General features: G+C 42.7%; 1 protein-coding gene across 2 annotated transcripts in view; it reads left to right on the top strand.

Annotated features, from left to right (window-relative positions):
- b4galt5 (beta-1,4-galactosyltransferase 5) overlaps window positions 1-17,839 on the top strand; it is a 54,585-nt gene that overhangs the window by 18,645 nt on the left and 18,101 nt on the right. Inside the window, exon 1 of one of the 2 annotated variants that reach the window (XM_090203756.1) lies at window positions 3,535-6,095. The exons of the other annotated variant lie outside the window; for it this stretch is intronic. Within the exon in view, the coding sequence (XP_090059882.1) occupies window positions 6,038-6,095 (58 nt within the window). The 5' untranslated portion in view covers window positions 3,535-6,037. Of the gene's footprint in view, window positions 1-3,534; window positions 6,096-17,839 lie in introns of those variants that run through there. 2 annotated transcript variants of the gene reach the window in all.

Raw genomic sequence — 17,839 nt, 5'->3', positions numbered from 1 at the left:
TCATTTGTTCCATGGAAACCAGTTGACTGCCCTCTAGAGTGTTAGGTCGGTGGGCCTATGTCTTTCTGCCCTAACTGCTATTGGACCCATTGTTTTAAGCGTGTGTAAGGTGAGGCCCAAGGACATGTGATGCTATATTAACAAAGGAATTTGGTTAAACACTATAATGTGAGTTCATTGCACCTATCGAGTCTCTCTCAACCACCAGAAATCCTTTTATAGCCTTTCATTGACCGTGTGTTCCTTCCTTTACGAAAGCACGCACACATACACACATTCACACTATCTCTACTGCAATTTCTCTTTCTCTCACTCACAACTTAATGAGCATAATCTTGTGTGGTTACCATGGGACACAGTACTCTCTCGAGAGGCTATTAAGCAGGGCTAAAATAGTTGAGAAACTCACTTCCTCACTGATATGGCAAGGACAACTTATCTAGTTATCTATAGCAATCTGTTGGCACATTATCAATGATGCCCCTCCCCCCACTCATTGTAGGCTAATAAAGATGATGTATGTGGAAACTTCTGTCTAATTTACTGTGGGCCAATAAAGTGGCTGATAGATCAATGATGTCACGGACTCCTCCTAGATACACACTAACAGTCACACCTCTCATAAATAAATGGACCCTTCCATCATGTTGTGAGAACTTCAGAAATACAAACTAGTGTCTGCAGGTTTTTGTTTTTTCCTCTCAACTAATCCCTAAACAACCAGGTGAGTGAAGTTCCTTACTAATTAATGACTAATTTATCAATCAAGTACAAGGGAGGAGCGACAACCCACGGACACTTGGCCCTCCGTGGAAAGAGTTTGACACCTGTGTACTATTGCATGGCAGCTTCCTCACTGAAAGTATAGGCAGCACCTCTAGTTCACCATTGTCATATTGTTTCAGCACAACATCCTGTCTCTATCCACCTCTGACGTAGATTAGTTCCCCCTAGTGACTACACTAGCAAAACCACATGATCCTACTCCAAAACATGTCAACTTCTTCTGTCACTCAGATTCAGATTTATTTCATTTAGATGTGTTGTCCTCTAATCTTGGGTGGGTTGTTTTATTAGGTGTGTGAGGATGGGGGTAGTTTGGAGTAAGGGAGATGGACACTAATCATCAGTGTAACCTGAGGGACACGAGAATAATCTCTTTGTTTTCCGCGGCCCGTCCCTCCCCTTGTTATTGATACTGCTGCCGTGGTTACGCTGGTCTTGTGCTGCTGGCACACAGCAGCTGGTGGTAATGGAATCACTTGTTAATGTCAACAACATGACCACAACATGAACAGCCCAGTTATCTCATCTCATAGGGACCAGGATGATGATGATGATGATGATGATGACATTGTTTGTTATGCTGGTGAGGACAATGTTGTTACGACAAATACTGTAATGATGGTGAAGACAATTTTAACAAGGTACCCGTTCCACTTTGCCATTGCAACAGATCCTGTTGTTGACCATGCCGTCTCAGTCATCTGCTGTTCAGGAACTCCTGTGTTTTCCTGTTGTCTGTTCCCCATGGTACCATGTATAAAGAGAGTCTTGTTAGAGCTGTCCTGTAAATCCTCTAGAGGGGAGTTGTTAATAATTTGGGAGTAGCTAGCTGGTCATGCCCAGACCTGGTCGTGCTCTGACCCAACCCCAAGTGAATTAGGGCTAATTATGAAAGGTTGTTGTGGCAGTGCTGGTTTGGCTTGCTCAGATAAGAACCTGTCATAGTAGACTAGATGTAGTTTGGGAAACCGGTATCTTTCTGCAATTCTACCCATTTATTCTATTCAGGGTTATGTTAACATAACCTTCTAGCTAATAAGCTAACTCCAAATATATTTTAGCTATTAGCAGCTTTTTAGCTGGTTAAACAAAGGTTAGCCATGTGTTGGCAAAAACGTCAAGCAAGCTAACCAGCAGCCAGTACTGGTACTTGCTGCGACTGGTACTTGCTGCGACTGGTACTTGCTGCGACTGGTACTTGCTGCGACTGGTACTTGCTGGTGGTTTTACAACGCCAACGTCAGATACTCAGTGAGTGTAATAAACTCAATATTAGTTGAGAAATATAGTTGACATCATTAGAAAGAAGATATTCCATTATTTTCTACTGTAAGTATGTAATTCACAATTTGTTTATTCTGTTGCTAGTGATATTCATTTTCGAGGACCCCCTGCAATACCCCCACAGACACATAGATGGCCGTGGACCCCATGTTGAATACCCCTGATTTAGAAAAACCTTTAGGGAAATGAATAAGGATTAAGACTGCTTAGGGACTGATGCCCTTTTGAGCTATTTACATCAGCTGTTACATCAAATCTAGTATACCCAGCTCAATCATAAATGATTTAAAGTCAGTTCTAGTCTGGAGCTGTGGATGTATTTTTGCATTTAGTAGTGGTCATGTATTTTTGCATTTAGTAGTGGTCATGTATTTTTGCATTTAGTAGTGGTCATGTATTTTTACATTTAGTAGTGGTCATGTATTTTTGCATTTAGTAGTGGTCATGTATTTTTGCATTTAGTGGTGGTCATGTATTTTTGCATTTAGTAGTGGTCATGTATTTTTGCATTTAGTAGTGGTCATGTATTTTTGCATTTAGCAGTGGTCATGTATTTTTGCATTTAGCAGTGGTCATGTATTTTTGCAGACGCTCTTATGCAGAGCAACTTACAATTGGTGGATTCATTATTTATGTAGCTAGTTAGCTGAAGGTTTTTTTTATAGGCTTGTAGTAGCTTCTGCAGCATTTATCTAACTTCTGGTCCTGTTTTCAGTCTAGCAGTATAGGGTTTTTCTGTATCTTGCGGTTGTATGTCTGTACTTGCTAGCTTCTTCCGCTCTTTATGTAGTGTTAGTGGAGTGTGCTGTGGCCTATTTGTTCAGTGAACAGTAGCAACCCTCAGCTGTGAGGAGACCTCGCCCTTCTTCTGCTGAGAAAGAGCGGGAGATGTAGAGAACGAGGAGGGTGTGTGTATGTTTTTTTTTTTTTTTTTTTTTGTGTGTTTGCTTGTGTGTGTGTGTGTGTGTGTGTGTTTGTAATGTGTGTGTGTGTGTGTGTGTGTGTGTGTGTGTAATGTGTGTGTGTGGCTTTTCTGAGCCATAGTGAGCTACTGCAATAACACTACTGCTCTGGACAGCTGCCAAATAAAAGTGCAGTGTAGACTCTGCCTGCAGAGGAGGGGGGTTGGACAGTGGGATAAGGGGTGAGGCTGAGGATGCTGTAGGAATGAATCACTGCTCTGTAGCGTGGTCTGACAGGGAAACTCACCTCCCTGAAACGATGAGACTGAATGCTGCCTGGGAGGGGCACAAATAGAATTCATATGTGTGTGTGTGTGTGTGTGTGTGTGTGTGTGTGTGTGTGTGTGTCAGTTGCAGGGTATTGGGTTAACCAGCTTTAGGGGATTACAGTGTGCAGACAGTGTCATTTAGGGATGAGCAGGGTGTGCCTGTGAAACAGATGAAGAAGGGATTGGGAGGTGGAGGGATGGATGGAGGAATGGAGGGGACAGGCAGGAAAGAATAGTTGTGAAAGAGTGTTTCTGTGAGGTGGGAGAGACGTGGGCTTATCTCTTTTTAAAATCCTACCTAATAGTATCCACCCATTTTTCTATCTTTACTCTCTCTCTCACCCTTCTTCACCTGAGAAATAAACTGGGCTCTGTCCTCTTCTCGTAGGATATCGCTTCACTAACCCACTCTGAAAGAAACAATGAGCGTCTTGTTCTACCGTCTGCCTGCTCTGTTTACCACAGCAAGGATACAGCCAACAGTGGAAGAGAGGAGCGAAAGAGTAAAGAGAAAGGCAACAGTTTTCTGTCCCTCAGTTCATTGTCCAGTGTTATTCTACAGTAAAAGTGAGAATGTGTTCCTGGTACTCTAGTTTTGTATTTATGTTATTCTCTTCATCTGGTCCCCATGTTTCTCTGCAATGTTGTGTGGCTCAGCTCTGTGTGCAGGGTGACTCAGGAGGTGCACACACACACACACACACACACACACACACACACACACACACACACACACACACACACACACAGGGGACAGAAGAGCAGATGGAGGAGCAGAGTGGCCGGTGTGAGACAGAACATGAACTCTAGCCGGCCCCCTGCTCTCCCTGCTGGCTTATGTCCTCAATAGTATGTGTGCCATATTGTGTGTGCTCACTTCTCTTCCCATCCCTCCTGAACCAGCCAGCTTTTTACCATCAGAATAGCCTCAATTCGTTGGTGCATGGACTCTACAAGGTGTCGAAAGCTTTCCACAGGGATGCTGGCCCATGTTGACTACAATGCTTCCCACAGTCGTGTCAAGTTGGCTGGATGTCCTTTGGGTGGTGGACCACTCTCGATACACACGGGAAACTGAAAAACCCAGCAGCATTGCAGTTCTTGACACAAACGGGTGCACCTGGGATCTACTACCATACCATGTTCAAAGGCACTTTCAGCTTCTGAATGGCACACATACACAATCCATGTCTCAATTCTCTCCAGGCCTAAAAATCCTTCTTTAACCTGTCTCCTCCCCTTCATCTACACTGATTGAAGTGGATTTAGCAGGTGACATCAATACAGGATCATAGCTTTTACCTGGATTTACCTGGTCAGTCTGTCATGGAAAGAGCAGGTGTTCCTAATATTTTGTACACTGTGTAGCTCTTCCCCCCCCACATCTCCTTTAAGCGTTCTTAATTAAATGCAAACCTGCCAGTGAGGTTACTTATGATAAAAACCAACTCCACGCTTAGATACTGTAGCTAGATGTCACTTTCATTTGCCTATCACACTTTTGCATTATGTCAATTCTACATTGCAGAAGTTGTGTTAGAAGTTCTGTTGTCACGCCCACGTACTTCAGAACTGCATTTAGACGTTAGGAGATAATTTATGTTGATTTTAATCTCAACTGTACATATGGGTAAAATGCATGGAGAAATTCATAGAACACTGATGTGCAATGTTCCAAACTGATTTTGGATATGTATGCAATTTGTCATCTGGGCTGTTCAGTGACCTATAGTGTTAACACTGTATCATTTCAACACCCCCCCCTTAGGGCTAGTACACCTGCTGACACTGACATGGATAAAGAATGTGAATGACCGTTTTTAGATAATGATTGTGTTTGTATTTCTTCCCATACGGGGGTGTTGTGCGTGTGTTGCTCACTATTGTCAGTGAATGATTCATATCTACCAGTAAGGACGATTGATGGGTTTCTGGGGAAGTACTGTCCCTAGTTTCTTAGTACAGATGACTCACTGCTGCTCACAGGTTAGTTTCATTATTTATTTGTGTCTCGTGTTTAGGGCTTTTGGGTTGACTCTGATGATTGTCCTAATTAGTGCCAGAGCTAATTTGGTGACTAATGGTATGGCATTAATGTTGTTGATCTTACTCGGTAGCTGTTCGGATTGAAGGGATCCCTAAAACGCATCTCTCGCTTACCGTTTCTGTTTGACAATAGCCTACATTTAATTAGGAGTTGATGAGGATGTTGCATGAATAGTGTGTAGTCCCTGGCTTGTATCAGGCTTGGCCTGGTGCTGAATTGGGAGAGGGGGTGGAGAGGTACGGAAGAGGAAGCTTTGTGTGTTGACTCTAGCAGGAAGTGGGCACGGTGCCAAATAGCACTGTGGTAAGTGATGTCATCATGGAACACAGACTGGAGAGCAGTTCCTCTCAAAGGGAGAATGAACAGATTTCTCTCTTCCATCTCAATCCCTCTAAGATGAGAGAGCAAGGGATGCGGAAGAGAGGAATTTGTTAGTGCGGGAAATCATAAGATTGAAATGTGGCTGGAAGGGGAAACTCCACAGACATCCGGCCCTTTATTCAGCGTAAAGTGTGTGAGTGTGGTCATGAATCAGATATTTATTTGTGTCTGACAGAGAGAGGAATTCATTCCCGCTTCTAGCAGCCGTGTGTGTGTGTGTGTGTGTGGAGGTGTCTACAGAGTGGCCCCTTGGGAAAGACAAACACATGCAGCTGATAATTTAAGGTTATGTAATCTCCGGCAACCAGATGGATGGGGAGCGCGAAGGATGGAGGGAAGAGGAGATGAAGAAAGAAAGAGAGAGGGGTAAGAGGGAGAGAGATATGATGGAGAAAGAAATTACAAAGGGGGGAGAGGGAGGAGAGAGAGGGGTAAGAGGGAGATGAGAGAGAGGGGTAAGAGGGAGAGAGATACAAGGGGGTAAGAGGGAGATTTTATTTTTTGTTGTTGAAAGGAATGCGGGTCAATACAGCACAAAGAAGAGATGAGAGAAATAGAGCGAGTGATCAAGATGAAAGAGTGAGAGAAATAACACGGAGGGGGGAGAGGGGGAGATGGGGAGGAGGGCATGGGAGAGAGGGGGGACATGAAAGGAAGGGCATGAGAGAGCGAGAGAGGGCATGGGAGAGGGATAGTACAAAACTAGGGTAGAGATAGGAAAAAAGAAGGAATGTGACAAATAACCACTTTTGTAGACCAGTTAAATATTGAAAGTGCATGCAAAGCCAGTCATTCTATGCTTTCTGGAAGTGTTTGTGCATGTGTAAATATTGATGACCAGTAAAATATTGATAATCAGTAAAACAGAAACAGTTACATAGATGTAGGGCTTCCATATGCAGTGCCTTTTTTTTTTGTTACGTTACAGCCTTATTCTAAAATTGCTGAGTAAAAAAAAAAATATATATATACACACAATACCCAATAATGATAAATAATAATGACAATAATGACAAAGTGAAAAGTTTTTTGGTATAAATAGAAATACCTTATTTCCTATGAGACTTCAAATTGAGCTCAGGTGCATCCTGTTATCAGTGATCGTCCATTTTTCAACAACTTGATTGGAGTCCACCTGTGGTAAATTAAATTGATTGGACATGATTTGGAAAGGCATAACTGTCTGTATAAGGTCCCACTGAGACAGGATTGAGTCGAGGTACAGATCTTGGGAAGGGTACCAAAAAATGTCTGCAGCGTTGAATGTCCCCAAGAACACAGTGGCCTCCGTTCTTAAATGGAAGAAGTTTGGAACCACCAAGACTCTTCCTAAAGCTGGCCGCCCAGCCAAACTGAGCAATTGGGGGTGGTAGCTTGGCAAGATGGAAGCAAGACAGCAAGCTTGGAGTTTGCCAAAAGACTCTCAGACCATGAGAAATTAATGATGAAACCAAGATTGAACTCTTTGGCTTGAATGCCAAGCGTCACGTCTGGAGGAAACCTGGCACCATCCCTACGGTGAAGCATGGTGGTGGCAGCACCATGCTGTGGGGATGTCAGGATAGAGGGAAAGGTGAACGGAGCAAAGTACAGTGATCCTTGATGAAAACCTGCTCCAGAGCACTCAGGACCTCAGACTGGGGCGACGGTTCACCTTCCAACAGGATAACAACCCTATCGCACAACCAAGACAATGCAGGAGTGGCTTTGGGACACGTCTCTGAATGTCCTTGAGGGGCCCAGCTAGAGCCCGGACTTGAACCCAATCGAACATCTCTGGAGAGACCTGAAAATAACTGTGCAGCAACCCTCCCCTTCAACCTGACAGAGCTTGAGAGGATCTGCAGAGAAGAATGGGAGAAACTCTCAATACAGGTGTGCCAAGCTTGTAGCATCACATCCAAGAAGACTTGAGGCTGTAATCACTGCCAAAGGCGCTTCAACAAAATATTGAGTAAAGGGTCTGAATACTTATATCCTTTTTTTTTTTTTTTTTGCAAACATTTTGCTTTGTCATTGTGTGTAAAATAAAAAATAAATAAATAATAATAATAATAATAATAATAATAATAATAAAAAAATTTAAAAAAATCAATTTTAGAATAAGGCTGTAAAGTAACAATATGTGGAAAATGTCAAGGGGTCTGAATACTTTCCGAATATACCGTACAGTCGTGGCCAAAAGTTGAGAATGACACATTCATTTCCACAGTTTCAAAAGGGTCAAATGCTTTTATTGACAATTACATGAAGTTGATGCAAAGAGTCAATATTTGCAGTGTTAACCCTTCTTTTTCAAACCTCTGCAATCCGCCCTGGCATGCTGTCAATTAACTTCTGGGCCACATCCTGACTGATGGCAGCCCATTCTTGCATAATCGATGCTTGGAGTTTGTCAGAATTTGTGGGGTTTTATTTGTCCACCTGCCTCTTGAGGATTGACCACAAGTTCTCAATGGGATTAAGGTCTGGGGAGTTTCCTGGCCATGGAACCAAAATATTGATTTTGTTCCCCGAGCCACTTAGTTATCACTTCTGCGTTATGGCAAGGTGCTCCATCATGCTGGAAAAGGCATTGTTTGTCACCAAACTGTTCCTGGATGGTTGGGAGAAGTTGCTCTCGGAGGATGTGTTGGTACCATTCTTTATTCATGGCTGTGTTCTTAGGCAAAATTGTGAGTGAGCCCAATCCCTTGGCTGAGAAGCAACCCCACACATGAATGGTGTCAGGATGCTTTACTGTTGGCATGACACAGGACTGATGGTAGCGCTCACCTGGTCTTCTCCGGACAAGCTTTTTTCCAGATGCCCCAAACAATCAAAGGGGATTCATCAGAGAAAATTACTTTACCTCAGTCCTCAGCGGTCCAATCCCTGTACCTTTTGCAGAATATCAGTCTGTCCCTGATGTTTTTCCTGGAGAGAAGTGGCTTCTTTGCTGCCCTTCTTGACACCAGGCCATCCTCCAAAAGTCTTCACCTCACTGTGCGTGCAGATGCACTCACACCTGCCTGCTGCCATTCCTGTGCAAGCTCTGTAGTGGTGGTGCCCCGATCCCGCAGCTGAATCAACTTTAGGAGACGGTCCTGGCGCTTGCTGGACTTTCTTGGGCGCCCTGAAGCCTTCTTCACAACAATTGAACCACTCTCCTTGAAGTTCCTGATGATCCAATAAATGGTTGATTTAGGTGCAATCTTACTGGCAGCAGTATCCTTGCCTGTGAAGCCCTTTTTGTGCAAAGCAATGATGACGGCACATGTTTCCTGACCATGATTGACAGAGGAAGAACAATGATTCTAAGCACCACCCTCCTTTTGAATCTTCCAGTCTGTTATTCAAACTCAATCAGCATGACGGAGTGATCTCCAGCCTTGTCCTCGCAACACTCACACCTGTGTTAACGAGCGAATCAAAACTTTTGGCCACGACTGTATATTGTACTTGTTTGCTTTCGGCTAACTGTATCTAAGGAATGCGTTTCTCTCAAACAATGGCTCTGATTTCCTTAGAAATGCCAGTCTGCAGACTGTATACAGAAACCCACAAGTGCACAAATATGTAAAGTGTGTGTGCTTGTGTGCGCACACTGGTCAGGAAAGAGTGTATTTTAAGTCTGTATGAATGGCAACCCTTCTAGGCCCACATAACAAAACACAGCCATCTTGATGGTAAGTTTGACCTACAGGTAAGAGATACATCTTCCATGTACACAAGTCGTCCTTCTGCAGACAGTGTGTGTGTCTTGATCTATTATGCTCTTACAGTATTGTGCAGTTTTGTGCTTTTGAGGTTTTGAAAGTGTGTGTGTGTGTGTGTGTGTGTGTGTATTTCTTGAGTTAGAAAATATGTATTTAACTAAGTGTCACTCCAGTCACAATACAAAACACAGATTTTAGTTTTTAAGTACCACTCAGAGTTTTGAGACAATCCTAGTCAAACATGGTTCAGGGCTTTCTTTGACGTTATCTATAATACATCATCTTTACATTGGTATCATTATAATACATCAGGTAATCTCTCTCTCATATATATATATATAATCTCATCTACTGTACATGTGTGTTTCTCTCAGATAGATAGATCTATCTATCTATCTATCTATCTCACACACACACACACACACACACACACACACACACACACACACACACACACACACACAGTTGAAGTCGGAAGTTTACATACACCTTAGCCAAATACATTTAAACTCAGTTTTACACTTCCAGACATTTAATCCTAAAAATCCTAGGCCGTCATTGAAAATAAGAATGTGTTCTTAACTGACTTGCCTGGTTAAATGAAGGTATATAAAAAAAATATATATATCAAAATATAAATATTAAAATCTGCAAATCGGCGCCCAAAAATACAGATTTCCGATTGTTATGGCCATTCCGATTAATCGGTCGACATTTGTACCGGTTTCCTCCAGCATCTTCAAGGTCCTTTGCTGTTGTTCTGGGATTGATTTGTACTTTTTGCACCAAATTCAATCTCTTGGAGACAGAACGAGTCTCCTTCCTGAGCGCTATGACGGCTCTGTGGTCCCATGGTGTTTATACTTGCGCACTATTGTTTGTACAGATGAACGTGGTACCTTCAGGCGTTTGGAAATTGCTCCCAAGGACGAACCAGACTTGTGGAGATCTACAATTTTTATTCTGAGGTCTTGGCTGATTTCTTTTGATTTTCCCATGATGTCAAGCAAAGAGGCACTAGGTTTGAAGGTAGGCCTTGAAATACATCCCCAGGTACACCACCTTCAGAAGCTTCTAAAGCCATGACATCATTTTCTGGAATTTTCCAAGCTGTTTAAAGGCACAGTCAACTTCGTGTATGTAAACTTTTGACCCACTGGAATTGTGAGACAGTGAAATATTCTGTCTGTAAACAATTGTTGGAAAAATGACTTGTGTCACGCACAAAGTAGACGTCTTGCCAAAACTATAGTTTGTTAACAAGAAATGTGTGGAGTGGTTGAAAAATTAGTTTTAATGACTCCAACCCAAGTGTATGTAAACTTCCGACTTCGTGTGTGTGTGTGTGTGTGTGTGTGTGTGTGTGTGTGTGTGTGTGTGTGTGTGTGTGTGTGTGTGTGTGTGTATGTATATCTATCGAAACACATGTACAGTAGATGATATTACATTAAAGCACTTGTGAAGAAACGTCTCTGTTGGAGGATGAGGTGGCAGGCGTTGGCGCAGGCATTTATTGTTACCTGATAAAAGTTGACAATTTATTATTTTCATCTAGACCATTAAAATAATTGTTTTAGTTGCCGAGAAAGATCATCCCTAATGTTGTTGTATGACATACACAGTAAAGCAAGGCTTGAGCCTGTTTCAATGGATCCATTGTTACAGAAAGTACAGATCGGTTTATCTAAGGGAGGGTTTGTGTATCGACCAGTCTTGATAGCGAGAGGGGCCCCTTCACATCTAAATTTAGCAAAATGAAGTGTGGGTGCGTGTGTGTGTGAAGCATGTCGATCTCGGACTGCCTTCAGGCTTCTCGGCATCACTTACTGTGGTCAAGCTGGGCTAGCGGTTCCAGAGAGGACATCCAATAATAGTTTAGCATCAACGGGAACCTTTCACCTGCAACAGCACCTCCTAATGATGCTAGAACACTACTCTATGGTCCATCATCATCGACATACTCTCTGATCTATAGCAGCAATCATCATTGACATACTCTCTGATCTATAGCAGCAATCATCATCGACATACTCTCTGATCTATAGCAGCAATCATCATTGACATACTCTCTGATCTATAGCAGCAATCATCATCGACATACTCTCTGATCTATAGCAGCAATCATCATCGACATACTCTCTGATCTATAGCAGCAATCATCATCGACATACTCTCTGATCTATAGCAGCAATCATCATCGACATACTCTCTGATCTATAGCAGCAATCATCATCGACATACTCTCTGATCTATAGCAGCAATCATCATCGACATACTCTCTGATCTATAGCAGCAATCATCATCGACATACTCTCTGATCTATAGCAGCAATCATCATCGACATACTCTCTGATCTATAGCAGCAATCATCATTGACATACTCTCTGATCTATAGCAGCAATCATCATTGACATACTCTCTGATCTATAGCAGCAATCATCATTGACATACTCTCTGATCTATAGCAGCAATCATCATCGACATACTCTCTGATCTATAGCAGCAATCATCATCGACATACTCTCTGATCTATAGCAGCAATCATCATCGACATACTCTCTGATCTATAGCAGCAATCATCATCGACATACTCTCTGATCTATAGCAGCAATCATCATCGACATACTCTCTGATCTATAGCAGCAATCATCATTGACATACTCTCTGATCTATAGCAGCAATCATCATTGACATACTCTCTGATCTATAGCAGCAATCATCATCGACATACTCTCTGATCTATAGCAGCAATCATCATCGACATACTCTCTGATCTATAGCAGCAATCAATCTTCATAATTGTTCGTTTTTTGTTGTAATTATTTGCGGTCCAATTGAATCGCTTAATGGTTTAAAGGCCCAGTGTAGTCAAACTTTGATGTTTCTGTGTTTTTTTTATATATATACTTCCGCACTAAGGTTGTAATAATAGTGTGGAAATTATGATAATGCCTTTTTGGTGTTAGAGCTGTTTGAAAACACTGCCTGAAATTTCAGCCTGTTTTGGTAATTGGTAGACCAATAAGAGTTCCAAACCTCTCTGCCAATAACGGCTATCTCTCTTTCTTTGTATTTTGTGTTTGTAGGTCCTCAGGCTCTGTTGCAGGTATGTGGGAAGTGCTGATATTGGCTGATGGTAAAAAATGACAGTTTTTCAGAGTGACAGCTTTAAAGCCTTAGTCTTGTATGTGTGTGTGTTCCTATTGTAAACCTGGCCTTTCAGCTCTTATCAGACAGCCAGCAGGATCATCTCCTATTGCTGTGTGTGTGTGTGTGTGTGTGTGTGTGAGTGCTATTGGTCAATATTGCCTTCATAGCAGTATTTTGTGGCCGTGTTCTTGTAAGCCAGTTAACATTCTTTCAGTCATTTAATCTCTGCAGATGACCAAGGAGAATTCACATGTATTAGATGGAAATACAGCCGAGCAGAAATTAAACGTCACATCATGCAGCATCTGCAGGGCCCATATTCACAAAGCATCTCAGAGTAGTGATGATCTAGGATCAGGTCATCCTTCTCCATATAATCATAATCATTATGATCGAAAAGACCAAACTGATACTAGCCTTCCATCAAATGATTGAAATGACCAAACCCTGCATAGCCAGCAGTAGGATGCCAGTTGGGATGGCTGCTAGCTTACCAGAGCCCTCTTCCTTTACAGCTTCACATTCATCACTGATGGTTGTCATGGTGGAACGTTGAAACATGACAGAAAATGTACAGAGGGGGAGAGAGAAGAGGATAGGATAAAGGGAAGCGAGGTAGGGGTGAGCTTGGCATGAGAACAGTGTGTTTTTACAGAGCTCTGGAGAACAAGGTCGACCAAGGTCTCCCATCAAGCTTAGAAGGGTTCAGTGCTGGCCATGTGAGAAGGGTTTTACTGGACAGGTCTCAGATGGACTCATCCAAAAGATTTACTGTCTTTGTTGCTTACCCAGAAGGAGCATTACTCAGATGATTCGATCATTATGGACTCCCCACACACACACACACAGACCGTGACTTGTCTGTGAGCTCCGAGATAGGCTCAGGCATAACATGAGTTGGCATCGACACAGAGTGTTTCACTAGATAAAGCCTTTCCAATTGGTACATACGTACACACACACATGCTTCTATATAGACGGTGTACACCCAAACACAATACACTTCATGCTCACACATAATGCATGTTCTCACACCTGTGTGTGTGTGTGTGTGTGTGTGTACACACACACACACACACACACACACACACACACACACAGGAAATGCTACATTGATGTGGATACGTATGCAGAGTATTTTATTGGAATCTCAGCTATGTTTATGTGTTCTGCAGAAATAAGAGGAGAACATTACAGACCACCAATAACTGAATTAGTCTCTCTAGTTCTGCAACCAAGGCCTTTGGCCCTTTTGACCATTGGTCTCTACCAATGTGAATGTCATGGTAATAGAATTACTGATAAATCACATTTCATGGAGTTACACACATACACAATCCATGCTCACGATAGCATGCATGTAAGGCAGTGTACACACACATACACACACACACACACACACACACACAAAGAAAGCGAGTGTTTTGCGGAATGCTGCTGGGAATGGGATATTGGTTGATGAGATTAATCAAGAGATATGAAACGCACACTGAGACAAAGCTCCTCTTGGCTCAAAGGCTCATTGTCCTCGACTTTATCAGGTTGGCCTTGTGACTCAGCTAACGAGTGACACACACACACACACACACACACACACACACACACACACCGTACATACACTAATACACAGCGATGCGGACATAGACACAGCTTTGTAGGAATCAGTCAGTTGTAGTGGTCCTACCCTTCCCTTCCACTGTTGTAGTCTCTCAGGCAACAGTCTAATGAACAATGGGCAGTGCTCCACTTAGCACCACTCTGCTAATTACTGGCTATGACATGGATACATGTAGACCATGGGTATATTGTTTACTAAAGGAGTATTACATGTATAGACAGCTGTCCAGCAGATATTATTATAAATACTGAACATATGGCCTTTGTAATGCCGTGGTTGATTGTGCTATTAATCTACATTGAGTGTAACATGATGTACAAAGCATGCTCTTTCCATGACAGACTGACCAGGTGACTCCAGTGAAAGATATGTCTTATTGATGTCACCTGTTAAATCTACTTCAATCAGTGTAGATGAAGGGGAGGAGACTGGTTAAAGAAGGATTTTTATGCCTTGAAACAATTGAGACATAGATTGTGTATGTGTGCCATTCAGAGGGTTTAAAAATATTTAAGTGCCTTTGGATGGGGTGTGGTAGTAGGTGCCAGGTGCAACAGTTTGAGTGTGTCGAGAACTGCAACACTGCTGGGGTTTTCACATGTGTATCAAGAATGGTCCACCACCCAAAGGACATCCAGTCAACTTGACACAACGGTGTGAAGCATTGGAGTCAACATGGACCAGCATCCCTGAGGAACGTTTTAGACACCTTGTGGAGTCAATGCCTCAGCGTATTGAGTCTATTCTGAGGGCAAAACGGGGTGCAACTCCATATTAGGAAAGGTGTTCCTAATGTATTATTGTGTGTGTGTGTGAGTGCTGGGTATAGCAGTTGAACCACATCCTTTATGCATGTACTTTCCAGACTACACAAACAAGTCAGCCCACTCATGTGGTTCCCACGCCCAGACAGATGGACAGACCTGTTTAAAACCACTAACCAAACATTTACAGTGGAAGAAGAAGCCAGTGCTCTCATTTGGGTGACCAGAGCTGTGTTCAAATACATGTGTATTAGAGTATCTGTGTATTTGAGTACTTTCAATTGGGTCAAACCATTTCAAGTAGCCTTCCACAAACTTCCCACAATAAGTTGGGGGAATTTTGACCCATTCCTCCTGACAGAGCTGGTGTAACTGAGTCAGGTTTGTAGGCCTCCTTGCTTGCACAAGGATGAACCAGACTTATGGAGGTCTACAGGTCTTTTTTTTCTGAGGTCTTGGCTGATTTCTTTTGATTTTCCCATGATGTCAAGCAAAGAGGCACTGAGTTTGAAGGTAGGCATTGAAATACATCCACAGGTACACCTCAACTGACTCAAATTATGTCAATTAGCCCATCAGAAGCTTCTAAAGCCATGACAATTTCTGGAATTTTCCAAGCTGTTAAAAGGCACTGTCAACTTAGTGTATGTAAACTTCTGACCCACTGGAATTGTGATGCAGTGAATTATAAGTGAAATAATCAGTAAGTATCTGGTGTGGTGACCAGATGCATTAAGTACTGCAGTGCATCTCCTCCTCATGGACTGCACCAGATTTGCCAGTTCTTGTTGTGAGATGTTACCTGCAAGATCCCTGCCATTTCTGGGGGAATGGCCTTCACCCTCCGATCCAACAGGTCCCAGACGTGTTCAATGGGATTGAGATCCGGGCTCTTCGCTGGACATGGCAGAACACTGACATTCCTGGCTTGCAGGAAATCACACACAAAACGAGCAGTATGGCTGGTGGCATTGTCATACTGGAGAGTCATGTCAGGATGAACCTGCAAGAAGGGTACCACATGAGTGAGGAGGATGTCTTCCCTGTAACACACAGCGTTGAGATTGCCTGCAATGACAACAAGCTCAGTTTGATGATTCTGTGACACACCACCCCAGACCATGACGGACCCTCCACCTCCAAATTGATCCCGCTCCAGAGTACAGGCCTCGTGTAGCGCTCATTCCTTTGACTATAAACGCGAATCCGACCATCACCCCTAGTAAGACAAAACCGTGACTTGTCAGTGAAGGGCACTTTTTGCCAGTCCTATCTAGTCCAGCGACAGTGGGTTTGTGCCCATAGGCAACATTGTTGCCGGTGATGTCTGGTGAGGACCTGCCTTACAACAGGCCTACAATCCCTCAGTCCAGCCTCTCTCAGCCTATTGCGGACAGTAATTGCAATGTATTGCCCTTGCCACATTTGCAGTCCTCATTCCTCCTTGCAGCATGCCTAAGGCACGTTCACGCAGATGAGCAGGGACTCCTGGGCATCTTTCTTTTGGTGTTTTTCAGAGTCAGTAGAAAGGCCTCTTTAAGGCCACAGTTATGAAAACTTAGGACACTAATTGCCTACCATTTGTAAGCTGTTAGTGTCTTAACTTCTTGACGCAACCCATCCCGTTAGCGGGATAATTTTCATCAACAACCGCTGAATTGCAGAGCGCCACATTCAAAAAATATTACTAAACATATTTCTATTCATGAAATCACAAGTGCAGTATAGCAAAACACAGCTTAGCTTTTTGTTACTCCACCTGTCGTGTCAGATTTTGAAAATATGCTTTACAGCGAAAGCAATCCAAGCGTTTAAGTTTATCGATCACTAGACAACATTATGAACACCTAGCATCAAAGTAGCTTGGTCACGAAAATCAGAAAAGCAATAAAATGAATCGCTTACCTTTGATCTTCGGATGTTTTCACTCACGAGACTCCCATTTACACAATAAATGTTCCTTTTGTTCCATAAAGATTATTTGTATATCCATAATACCTCTGTTTGTTTGGCGCGTTATGTTCGGATATCCACAGGCTCGAGCGGTCACGACAACTCAGACGAAAATTCCAAATAGTATCCGTAATGTCCACAGAAACATGTCAAACATTTTTTATAATCAATCCTCAGGTTGTTTTTAAAATATATAATCGATAATATATCAACCGGCACTGTCTCTTTTTCAGTAGGATAGGGAGAGACGATGGCTGCCCAAGCATGCGAACACCTGACGCGATGTTATCTTTCTCGCTCATTTTTCAAAATAAAAGCCTGAAACTGTCTAAAACTGACACCTTGAGGAAGCGATAGGAAAAGGAATCTGGTTGATATCTATTTAAATGGAGCGAAGGCAGACTATGGAACATGGAGCTTTCAAAATAGAAGCCACTTCCTGGTTTGATTTTCTGAGAAATAGGCCGTTTACTTTGGGAACGTTATTTTTCCAAACATAAAAATAGTACCCCCTAGCTGAAAGAGGTTAACAACCGTTCTACAGGTGCATGTTCATTAATTGTTTATGGTTCATTGAACATTCTGTTCATTCTGTGAAGTTGTTTGGATTTTTATGAATTATCTTTGAAAGACAGGGTCCTGAAAAGGGGATGTTTATTTGAGGTAGTTTAGGTTTAGGAGTTTAGGTAGCGCACATGAAGACATCTCTGTTGAGATAATTTCCTTACTAATTTCTAGTCAGATGTAAAATGTTCCTGTTTTAGGGCCTCCCGGGTGTCGCAGTGGTCTAAGGCACTGCATCGCAGTGCTAGCTGTGCCACCAGAGACTCTGGGTTTGAGTCCCGGCTCTGTCGCAGCCGGCCACGACCGGGAGGTCCATGGAGTGACGCACAATTGGCCTAGCGTTTTCCGGGTTAGGGAGGATTT

The sequence above is a fragment of the Oncorhynchus mykiss genome, chromosome 16 (genome assembly GCF_057628025.1).
Source record: "Oncorhynchus mykiss isolate SJ-2025 chromosome 16, ASM5762802v1, whole genome shotgun sequence".
In the NCBI taxonomy this organism is placed as follows: Eukaryota; Metazoa; Chordata; class Actinopteri; order Salmoniformes; family Salmonidae; genus Oncorhynchus; species Oncorhynchus mykiss.
The sequence above is the reverse complement of the archived record's forward strand: the minus strand, read 5'-3'. Positions and strand labels throughout refer to the sequence as shown.